The 12,419-nt window shown below is 37.3% G+C and overlaps 1 protein-coding gene across 7 annotated transcripts in view; it reads left to right on the forward strand.

Moving 5' to 3' along the window:
- LOC105484141 (transmembrane O-mannosyltransferase targeting cadherins 1) overlaps positions 1-12,419 on the forward strand; it is a 286,363-nt gene that overhangs the window by 13,783 nt on the left and 260,161 nt on the right. For all 7 annotated transcript variants that reach the window (XM_011745531.3, XM_011745480.3, XM_011745491.3 and 4 more), the window contains exon 2: positions 3,463-3,640. In XM_011745531.3, the coding sequence (XP_011743833.2) occupies positions 3,485-3,640 (156 nt within the window). In that variant the 5' untranslated portion in view covers positions 3,463-3,484. The remainder of the gene's footprint in view (positions 1-3,462; positions 3,641-12,419) is intronic.

The following is a 12,419-nucleotide window of genomic DNA, read 5'->3' on the forward strand; positions in this document are numbered from 1 at the left end:
TGTCAGTTAGTTCTTCTGGTACATTAACTTTCCTTTCCAGATAAAGGCATTTTGTATCTTGATAAGTATACACTGTATAGTTTCATTAAAACTTTGATAAAAATATTGGAAAATACAGAGGTAATATCAGAACCCTGTGGCATACACTGGAGATCTTAGTCCAAGGAGACATTGATTTATTATTCACTGCTCTTGGTGTTTGCTACAAATCTATCTTAGGCTATCTTGTTTGCAGGGAGATTTTGAGAGATTTTGATAAATGCCTTTGTTAAAATAAAGATGTGATGCATCCATCACATCGCCTTTTCTATTAAATTATGAGGCTAATCAGTGAACCCCCTTTTTGTGAACCCATATTATCTCCCAGAATCAGAGATTCTTTTCTCTATGATCACATGTAGGATATGCTAGAAGCTTTTGTTAGCATTTTATCTCAAGCTCACTTGTCTGTAATTTGGAGAATTCACTCTCCATCTTTTTAGATATTTTAAATATACTCCTAACTCCAGATTCAGGGTGATTTCTTAAAGCTTAGATTCACCAATGTTGGGTTCCAGGTAAGGGACTTTCACACCGTTATGTCATTACTGCGGGGGCTCCTCATTCAGCAATTTATTTTATCTTTTGGGATCTAACTGAATTCACTTCAAACACCAGGCATTCTAGAGTGTACCTTTTTAAGCTTCTGATGCATGAACCATACCTCGTGCAAGTGTGTTTTTTCTATAACCCTACAGATGCGATGGGGTGCATTAGGTCCTGTTATTAAATTTAAGCCAAACTTCAGAAGTCTCTCTCTTCTGCATGTCTGTCTCACAGAAGTATTTTTTAAGATTTTGACTAAGTTCAAGAAATAACATGGGGCCGGGCGCGGTGGCTCAAGCCTGTAATCCCAGCACTTTGGGAGGCCGAGGCGGGCGGATCACAAGGTCAGAAGATCGAGACCACAGTGAAACCCCGTCTCTACTAAAAATACAAAAAATTAGCCGGGCGCGGTGGCGGGCGCCTGTAGTCCCAGCTACTCAGGAGGCTGAGGCAGGAGAATGGCGGGAACCCGGGAGGCGGAGCTTGCAGTGAGCCGAGATCGCGCCACTCCACTCCAGCCTGGGCGACAGAGCGAGACTCCGTCTCAAAAAAAAAAAAAAAAAAAAAGAAATAACATGGATAACACCTCGATATTTTCAGATATGATGCATATGAACCACAAAGGTGACTCATGCCTACCATTTTATACTGTTTTTGGAAGGAGAAAGGAATATATGTTAAATACCTGATGAGAGTATGGTAATATAGTAATGATGCCATCTCTCATGATGCTTTTTATTTTTCAAATGGTTGAATAATAAATACTTTGCAAAAATAAGCCTTTCATTCTTTTTTATTATTTGTAGTCCAAATTTATTATCTAAATTTTAGGATCCATGGGAATAGTCAAATTTTCAAGGATTTGGCTTGTTAGATATCTTGCCTTTCTCACTATTGCCATTTTTATAATTCACACTGTGAGATCCATTCTTGTACATTCACTCTTCCATCTTTTCTATGTATATGTACATATATATGTATTTATATATATATTTACATATATACTTTATATATTTTTTGTATTTTATATAAACTTTTCTGGTTACTTCCTTATGGAAAATGCCTGGAAGTGGAATTTTCAGGCAAAAGTGCATACCTTTTTAAAGCCTCCAATGCATGTCGCCAACCAAGAGACCTTCCAACTTGGACACCTACCAGTCAGATGTCAGATTGCCTGTTTTCTGTCATCCTTGTCACTGGTATGAATGAATTTTAAATGAATGGCTTAGTTGGTCTGGAAAGCTCAGCTTGATGAAGTAGAACTCAGTGTAAAATCAGTCTCAGAGGGATGGGCTGTTAGGGAACTGCATCCAAGTTCTCCAGGGACCTGGACTTGGTCTTGCTCTTCCTTCACAATTCTCGCATCCCAAGCCTTCTGACTTCAAGCAGCTCTGCCGCCTCATGTGTGTTTCTATCCAGGAATGTCATGCTGGTCTCCCTGCTTTAGTTGGACCTGTGAGTTCTCTAGTCCACTGCCTTTTCCTTTTTCCCTCTGGATGGGCAAATTTCCCACCAGGCTTCTGTATTGAGGATGCTGGGGTGTGTGCAGACTAATGAGGCTGCCAACATACAGCTGAGTCAAATCTTGCATCAGAGCCCTGGAGTTGGATCCAATACAACAATTTAGTTTTCTAGGCTTAGTTAAGACTTTGATTACTTCAGTGGGAGTGAAAATGGAGTTTATTAGTAACTATGACATTTGCATTCATATGTCCAAATAAATCTTGAGATGTTTAAAATTCTGTAGGTTAAAGCTGTGCATGAATTATGTCAGTTATTTAGAATACGCATATGTCATCTCCAAAGCTGACTTTTTCATTCTTAGTTGTTTTGGCAAAGAGGAGCTGTTTCTATAAGAGAAGCAGATTAAAGGCCTGAGAATTGAAGACCTAGGATTGTTGTTTTGTTAAAATGGACCAGAATACAGACAACTGTAGGCAGTACCACTTAGGGCGTCAGTGCTCCCTGGAAACAATCATCTTGTGCAAGGGTATTTTTTCTGTAACCCCACAGAATCAATTGGGTATATTATGTCCTGTTATTAAATTTAAGGCAACCTTCAAAAGTCTCTCTATTCTGCATTTCTGTCTCATGAAAGTATTTTTTTAAGATGTTGAACAATTGGTTTTCCTTCCCTTTGTGGTTCTCTTTTAGTTTCTTTGTCATAGTCTTAGAAATCAGGTACTGAGATCTGTGGGAATTTATGTCAAAAATATTTAATACACATTCTGGAACAGGATGCTTTTGCTCATCTTTTCATTTCAGCTGCAGCTGGTAATAGCATGTAGGTTCCCTAAAGCTTCCTTTGTGGGGTGGTAATGAGGTGATGCTTCCAGGTGCATAATCTAGAAACCTGGTTCCTGGTGGCACCATGGGTGAGAGAACACATTCATTTGTCCCAACTGTGTGACCAATGCCTCATTTGTCCGAACTGTGACTACAATCGTAGTTTCATGGTTTCTGTTCATTTCCGGTATATGTGGCTCTGATCCACGGCACTTGGGACTTCCCTTTCAACACTCAGTTGCTTAGGAAGAGCCAGCAATGAAAACAAGAATATTAAGGGGGCGTATTCGCATTAGCCACGGAGTGATGGAAAAACAGGCTCAGTACCTGTTTGCTTGCCTTCTCAGTGAGGTCAAAGTTCCCTGAAATAATATTGTATTGTATATGCATGGATTTCTGCACATGGGACAATTCTGAAATAGCAAAAATGTGATACATACACAAAGATAAAAAATAACCCAACGTTGGGTATCATTTAAAAATCATTAATCTAATAGCTTATCTTTTTAAATGATGGATTCCGTCTGTTTTCCTTGTGCTTATGTTGAGTTTGTAGCTAATGCAGTTTTTTCTTTTTTCTTTTGTTTACAGGCTAAACATATTTTTGACTGGTATGAACCCATTCTACTTTCATGCAGTAAATGTAATTTTGCACTGCTTAGTGACTCTTGTGCTGATGTACACCTGTGATAAAACTGTCTTCAAAAATCGTGGACTTGCTTTTGTAACGGCATTGCTTTTCGCTGTGCATCCTATTCATACTGAGGCGGTAAGTGTAATTGGATCTCAGTGAAATAATGAATATGAGTATGTGTGTGTATGTATATGTGTATACACACACATATATATACATGTAAATATGTGTGTATATGTCGATATGTGTGTATATAGATATATACATGTAAACTAAGCTGATCTTTTTTCCCTTTCAAAACCACATGAATTCATTCTACTAAAGTGTTTGTCTTTATATATAAATCATTTTGTTTGACAACTTTTCCTTTTGAGTGTTCAAATTGGTTTTATTGCACCTCTTGGATTTAACTGCTTTTCTAAATAACTGCTGTTATTATTACAGGTAGTAATAAATGGCCACAGTTTGTTCAGTTTTGTATTTGCAGATAATTTAAGTCCTAATGTGTTTTAAGCAGCAAGGGCCATTTGAGACACTTAGCGTGCTGAGTCATTGTTCCTGCTCCACATTTATGTTCTATCTTTTCTCACCCTGCTTTATTTTATAATGTTTGTTATGCAGAACTGTAAGTGCTGGGGAAGTACTATAAAAAGTTAGACTGACATTCTTCAAGTTAGAAAGACAGACTTAGGAGCCTTACGTGTTGTTTCCCATGTTACTTAATAGGAAGGGCAGTTATTGCGTGGGTGATGAAAAATTTACTTTAAAAGGATTGGCTGGGTGTGGTGGCTTATGCCTGTAATCCCAGCACTTTGGGAGACTGAGGCGGGAGGATCACTTGAGGTCAGGAGTTCAAGACCAGCCTGGCCAACATAGTGAAACCCCATCTCTACTAAAATTATGAAAAACTTTAGCGGGGCGCCGAGGCGGGCACCTGTAATTCCAGCTACTTGGGAGACTGAGGCAGGAGAATTGCTTGAACCTGGGAGATGGAGGTTGCAGTGAGCCAAGATTGCACCACTGCATTCCAGCCTGGGCAACAAAGTGAGACTCCATCTCAAAAAAAAAAAAAAAAAAAAAAAAAGTGTTGATAGCTATGGCCCTCTTTAAAATATTTATTTAATCATTCTATGAATCAGATGGCATTTTAAAGCTACTTTGTTTCCCAGCTCGGTGAACACAGCTGGTTTGTTTTATGTGCCTGACCAAGGGTAGATGAAAGCTTGATAAGAGGTCCATGGGCACCACGGTTTTACAAGACTCTTTTCCAGAGCCTCAGCTTGCATCTCTCCGGACGCTTCTCTGAAGCTGATCTGCCTGAGAACACACCTGCAGTAAAGATGTCATGGTGGTTCCCTTCTCCCTCCTCTGAATTCAGAAGTGACATAGTTGTCATGGGGATGCATAATAATATGTTTATTTGAATTGACACAGAAGTCTGATTTAACCAGTTGGTTTGATGAGGAAGACTGGTTTGCCAGTTAGGCTATATGATGGGCATTTTCCACCAACAAAATTCTAAATCTGTAAGCTCAAAGTTTTGACAAAAATATATGTTGATTGGGTGATGAAGAAAGATCACTTTATTTAAAAAATTACATTGTGAAAGGTCATTTTCCCAACTCTTTGTGAGTATTTTAGACTGAGCAAGGTGACTTTAAGTGGGTGAGTATGAGGCATAAATAATAGTCCTTTGCCGAGTTTCAGTAAAGCCGTTCTGCTTTACTTAAAAGACATTGTGACAGTAAATGACTGTAATGACAGGTAACTCTAATGATGGCCATGTTTAAATTGTTTCCTTTTGACAAAATGAAAGGAGGACCTGATTACATTGTCAGCTGCTAGATTATTAAAAATTATGTAAGGTGATAGATCATTATGTGATATTTGCCGATACCTTGGAGTTCAAAGAATAAAGTCATTGCTGTAACAGGTCTACTTCCATTTTCACTTATTTATGTGAACAGCCTATGAAGATGAAAGCTAGGAATAGCTGGTATTAATGCTGCCTGCTGTCATAGTCTAACGCAAGGTAAGATTCAGCCACGGACAACTGAACTTACTGAAAAGAAATCTGCTATACCTAGGTTATTAAGAGGTGATTTTTATACTTATTAATTATCATTTTATGCTTTATTTATGATATATCAAACATCTGTGAATTAACAATAATTGGAATAGTAGTACAAAAATTTAAATTTTAACAGTTAGAGGCTTATGGTCAAAAGAAATTTAAAATATAGATTTAATTGTATATATTTTTATTGTAGGGAGAAGGATGATAAATACAATATTTTTAAGCATAACTATGTAATTTACAAAAATGGTGAGGGGGAAATACAATGAAAGTATGAGTTCAAGGAGAAAGGGTATGAAGTGTCTACCAATTAAAGAAGAACCTATTCATGTTTGGATAAATGGAAGATGATGAGCTTCAAGTTGCTATAGTGTTCAAATTCCATTTGGTAGATTTAATACAGGAACATTATGGCCTCATTTTGAAATGTCAATATCTACAATGAATAGGCAGTTAGATCCTTTCAAGTATTTAAAATTATGATGAAAAAGTTTTGATATGAATTGAAAAAAATCAGAGAGAGACTTAAGTTTTTAATGTTCTTTTTGGATAGAATATGAAGAAAAATAATCAAGGACTACTACTAACTAGACATATAGAATATGTGATGCTGGGCCAATGGCATGTTATACTCTAAAACCATAGACAGTATTTTATTTCTGTCAAATAATTCTTCATATACAATTGGAAATCTGTGCTTAGAGCATATTGGGGACAACTACTACATGAAAGAACAAATGAGTAGGGCAATAACAGTTTCAATTCAGAGGTATCAGAGAGAGAGAGTGCATAAAACACAGGCAGCCTTTGGCAGTGTGATCAGGAACTGGTTAAGGTTGGTTCCTAAGAAAAGAGGAAAATCCTATTAGCAAAATGACCTTCAAAAAAAAATAGTTACAACAAGCTTTTGTACTAATCGAAAAAAATCCATAGTAATAATGAAAGAGACAGAGGAGTCTGAAAGCTGGGTATTTATTTAGGGAAGGATGTTAGGGAGGGTGCTTACATTCATAAGGTTATGAGGGAAGTGTAAGAAGGAGGCAGAGAAATTTAGCCTACAAAACAGTTTACATGGCAAAGTAAAATCGGGGAACTTATTATTTAGTCATAGATTTCAATTCAAGTTTCTAAGTAGGAGGAGGACAGAGAAATAGAAAAAGATATGTACTTTCCAGAAGATATAGAGATAAATCATTAATATTATTATTTGAGACAGGGTCTCACCCTGTTGCCCAGACTGGGGTGCAATGGCATGTTCATAGCTTGCTGCAACCCCCCTCTCCTTGGCTCAAGCAATCCTCCCACCTCAGCCTCCCCAGGAGCTGGGACCACAGGTGCTCACCACTATGCCGGGCTTTTATTAGTTTTTTTAAGTAGAGACAAGGTCTTGCTACGTTGCTGAGGCTGGTCTTGAATTCCTGAGCTCAAGCAATCTTCCTGCCTTAGTTTCCCAAAGTGCTGAGATTACAGGCGTGAGCGACGACACCTGGCCCTGATGAATTATTTTTTTGAAAACGACCTTGGCTTTGTGGGAGAGGGAGTTACTGGGAATTATCGCCTCTTTATTAAAGAAGAACAAAAATTGGATCATAAACTATCTCAGGAAGGATGGAAATTTTAAATATTTTAGGTGGGGTTTAATTTGACACACTGATATGATTAAGCATTTACTTTATTAATTATGTAATCAACAAATAGTTAATGAATACAGTGTCTGCAAAGGATTGGTTCCAGGACCCCCAAAGGCACCAAAATCTGAGGATGCTCAAGTCCCTTATATAAAATGCTGTAGTATTTGCATATAATTTACACACATCATCCTGTATACTTTAAATCATCTCTACATTCCTTATAATACTCATAATTTGCAAATAGTTGTTAGACTATATTGGTTTTTATTTGTATTATATTTATTGTTGTACTTTTGTTACTTATTTACTTAGTGAATTTTTTTTTGATCATCAGTTGGTTGAATCCAGGGATATAGAACCTTTGGATATGGAGGGCTGACTATACTTGCTTGATCAAGTAAGGCATTCTACCAGGGGAATATGTGAGTGAATAGCAGGGTCCCTAGCCACAATTTCACAAGCTCATTGAAAAGCCAAAGAGCATACATATAAATAGATGCAAGATAAAGCAATATGTTGTAACAAAACAAGAGCCCTAGCAGAGAGCAAAATTATGTTTAATTTAAGTAAATAGGGACAAATTCATTTATTTACTCAATTTATTCAATCTTTCAATAAGTATTTAAGTGGCTATAATACAGTGACTATAATAGAGTCACTCAGTGCAGGGGTATAGCAATAAATAAGCCAGACCCAGAGCTTTCCTCACTTAAGCCTTTGAGATTATTGGAATAATTTCCTGACAGTATTTTTTTAGGAAATTTATGTTTTTATGAATCCTGAATCATGAGAAAAATCAGTAGAGACACTGGGAAAATGGAGGAAGTTATTTTAATTCTTCTATGATAGTTAAAACTTAATCATTGTAGAGACGTTACAGATTTACAGAAATGTACTTAGGTCAAATTGAGAGCAAGCGCAGGAAACGCCGATGCGTGGAGTTGAAGGTTAAGTTCAACATTTCAACAAGAATTGGGATAGGAAGACTTAAGAGAAAATTAGTTATGATCTAATCAGTCTGTCTGATTTGTAGCTGTTGCTATGTGTTAATTGTGTGTTCCTGGCCCTGTCTGACATTAATGGAACTCATTCTTGCAGATAAAATAAATATCAATAGCCTTATACATATAGTATACTTCATACAAATCTTATTGGTGGTATTCCAAAAGACAAGTTTCTACAGCAAATTAACACCTAATTTGAAATTTCTGCCTGTGATTGTGTTAACCTTACTAGAGGATCTGCCGTTCCATTATTTGAATGCTCTCCAATTATGTTCACTGATGTTTCTCCCTCCAGTGTTTGAATATTTCTTAGAGGCTGCAGTTCCTAGGTAACAGCCACCATGTCGGTAACGGAAACCTGTAGTTTGAGGCTAAAATACATGCTGGCCATTTGCATACATTTTTCATTAACCATGAACTGACCAATTGCTTTTGTACTTTCCAGCACCCTAGAAAGACATTGTCATAAAATCCACTGGCTCCAGTTTAATGTTCCATCTTTGCTTCCCATTGCCCCTCCTCACTTCTTTATTTACTCCCTGCTCTTCATCACCTCAGGTCTCCCCTTCCAGAAGCACTCCGTATACCTCCAGACCTCTCTTTCTCTGCCGTTCTTGTATCCTCCACCGGCAAAGCATTTTTGTTCCTTCCCAGGCCTAGTCTGCGCATGCCCTCGCCTTGAGCTTCCTGAAATCCCCCTTGTCTATGTTTAAGTCACAGTTTACATGGCCAGACCTGTGAAGCCTTCCTAGATCCTACAGTAAAAATTAATCTCTTCAGTCTTCTCTTGGTAATGGTTTCTCCTCTTATGATGCATGCAGTTTCCTTGTGTGCTATTTAATATCCTCTTTTGACTCCCCACCAGATGTTAAACTCCTTGAGGCTGATTGTATGCTTCCAACTGGCACAGTATATAGCTAAGAGGAGGCACTTGGAAAATGTTTGTTAACTGGAATTAAACACACACTTACTGAACATGACAATATTGACTAATTGAATCACAATGAATGGCTGGTCTAGATATACAGTAGTTAATGACTATTATAGCACCCATTTTTAGATATCTAGCCTTTTGCCCCAAATACCTCAGTTCCACAGGGGTATAGAATGCATGTTTAGCGGTTTGGACTGGCAAGAGAGCCTATCAATGTTACACCAATATTTCAACACCCTCTTTGAGCTTCTCCTGCTAGGGACACTACATTCTTTATATCTGGGCACATCCAGCTGGCACAGTCTGCTGTCGCCTCTTCCAAACTGGCTGCAATGCAAGAAGCCGGGCTGCAGGACGCCTTTAACACATTAGTTAAGCTTGCTTAGCTTGTGATTGCCTCATTCCAACTTGCTACACCCAGTAACAGCTTGCAAGTCTTGCTGTTGGCTACATCAGTTGTGCTGTGATGAGCACCCTTCTCGGTCCAGATGCCTAGACTTATCTCAAGACTGTTGCTGGTGAGCTGGGCTCTCTGTTTAACTTTCAGGAGGATTTGCAGGTGATGCTGAGCTAAATGTTCAAGGAGGTGGTAGTGTAGTCTGAGCAGATCTGGGCTTACAGGTGACCCATATACACTTCCGCTTTACAGACTGAGAGTCTGAGCTGAGCCTTGACATTGTGGTGACACCACACTGTCACTGCATTCGTCTCTTGAGTCGTGCAGTCTTCCTGATTTGGTACTCAAGTTCCTTTTAGATTAACAAATCAATGAACAGCATGTGACACAAGCAGCCACGTCAGGTAATAGCTTTCAGCTCTGTATTGCCAATGGTATTCTTTGGCCATGTCCAGGTTTCTCTTAATGTAAGTAGGACTGGAATTTTTCTCAGTATGTGACTTGCTGTCCGTCCATCTGCGTGTGTATAATTGAGTTACGTTTTATGCAGATTTTAACTAACAGATACATTAGATTATCTAATAAAGTTTGCAATTAAGATACCGTACATGTAAACCTTAAAGTAAAAAGATGATTTCCGTAAGCCACACACGAAAACCTATCTCAGTGTCAAGAGTTCCACCCCCTTTCTCTGAAAAAAAAAGGGGGGAGGGGAGAGAAAGAAGTGCACCAGCATTTATCCAGCAGGCCCTTTATGTATATATCATCTCATGAATTACAACCACCCTGAGAAAGCGGGCGTTACACGGATTTTAAGCATAACAAAACCAAATCTCAGATGACAAGAGCAGTCTACATTCACACTTTGAATGATTTACCTCCATGCTTATTTTGTTTTAAAATTTTTGAGACAGGGTCTTGCTCTGTCGCTCAGGCTGGGGCGCAGTGGTGTGATCTCGGCTCACTGCAGCCTCTACCTCCTGGGCTCAAGCAGTCCACTCACTTCAGCCTCTCGAGTAGCTGGGACCACAGGTGCACACCCGGCTAGTGGTTTGTATTTTTGGTAGAGACAGGGTTTCTCCATGTTGCCCAGGTTGGTCTTGAACTCCTGAGCTCAAGGGATCTGTCCACTTCGGTCTCCCTAAGTGCTGGCATGACAGGCGTGGCATGAGCCACCGTGTCCAGCCACTTCCATGCTTGTTTACTGCCTCTCCTTCATGGCTGCAAAGCGTGCTCATTGCGTAAGGATGCTTACAAGTATATTTCCCAGAAAACTGTTTCCTACTATTAATTGTTGATTGATTCTTTAACACACCATAGACCTCGGGTCTTCCGTGATATGGGTGATGCTATTCCTGTGCCTGAAATGTCAGACCAATTCATCTCCCTTTTGAACTGTTCCTCATGATTTACCTCTTATGGTACCTGTTCTTTGGAGCGTCTTTAAAAATCTATATCCCATTTTTCCCTTGACTCTTTTATTTCTTGGATTTAAAAAAAAAGAGAGAAAAATGCATAGATATCTTATGTAGCAAAATAGTGTGAACATTTGTAAAGAGTCATCTGTTTCCCAGTCCTCTTCCATTTCAGTCTTTTTCTGGAGTAATGCATTTTTTGAAATAATTTCAAACTTAAAAAATATGGAGAATAACTGTACACTCCCTGTCCAGATTCACTAATTTTTCACATTTTCCCACATTTATTTTATCACCTTCCTCTCTTTCTCTCTCAATATATAAAAATGTTATTTATTTTCTGAAGCATTTGACAGCAGGTTGCACAATTCATACCCCTTTATACTTTAATAATTTAGTTGTGTATTTTCTCTACTCTTCATTAGTCTCCTTTAGCTTGAAACAGTCTTCATTGTCTTTCTGTAATATAATTTATAGATTATAATATAATTTAGAATTTATATTAGAACATGTAAAATAACAAATGTTATTAACATGTTATATTGCAATATATGGTTATAATATATTCTATAAGTATAATATAAATATGTAATAATGTTATACAATTTATAACATATACTACATATAATTTATAGATATAGCATATTAAAAATGCATAATATATAAATGCTGTATGATATACAGTTATGTGAAAATGAAGAATGAATAATGTATAAGTAATAAATATATAAAATATATGCATATTATATGTGTAATGCATTATACATATAATATATAAAAATATATACAATATTATAATTGTTAGATTATAATGAGTTATAATTATGAATCATGGTGTAATGTAAATTAGAATAAATTAATATGCAATAAAATGTAATGTTACAAAATATTGCTACATGTAAAATTTATAATTTGTTAGTGTAATATATATTTATTTGTATTTTTATCGAATATTCCTCATCTTGAGTTTCATGTTTTCTCGTGATTCTGTTCAGGTTATATGTCCCTTCTAGAATACTGCATAAATGATAGTTATGACGGTTCCTTCAAGAATGGTGATTTTAATTTGATTCCACAGTTAAGACATAGTGCAATATAACACATTTTTTCCATAGTGCTCTTTTTAAATATTTTCATCTAATGATTAGTAAATAGACACTTTGAAGTTCTGCTAATACTTTGCACCTCAAAAACTTTCATGCCCTGGGTTTAGCATCCATTGATGTTTTTGATGTTTCTTGCTTGCTCCAGTCTTCACTCTTCTGGCAGCAAAATGGTTATTTTCCAACTCTACTGCTCCCTCCACATTCATTAACTGGCCTTTTAATGAAGGAAGAGGTCTCCTTTCTTTCCCATTCACTTGCTTGCTGTATGTGTGTAGGTACATTTATATGTATCCATTCATTCATTTATATATATACAATTACGCTTTGCTTAATGGGGACATGTTCGGAGA

The sequence above is a fragment of the Macaca nemestrina genome, chromosome 10 (genome assembly GCF_043159975.1).
Source record: "Macaca nemestrina isolate mMacNem1 chromosome 10, mMacNem.hap1, whole genome shotgun sequence".
NCBI lineage: Eukaryota > Metazoa > Chordata > Mammalia > Primates > Cercopithecidae > Macaca > Macaca nemestrina.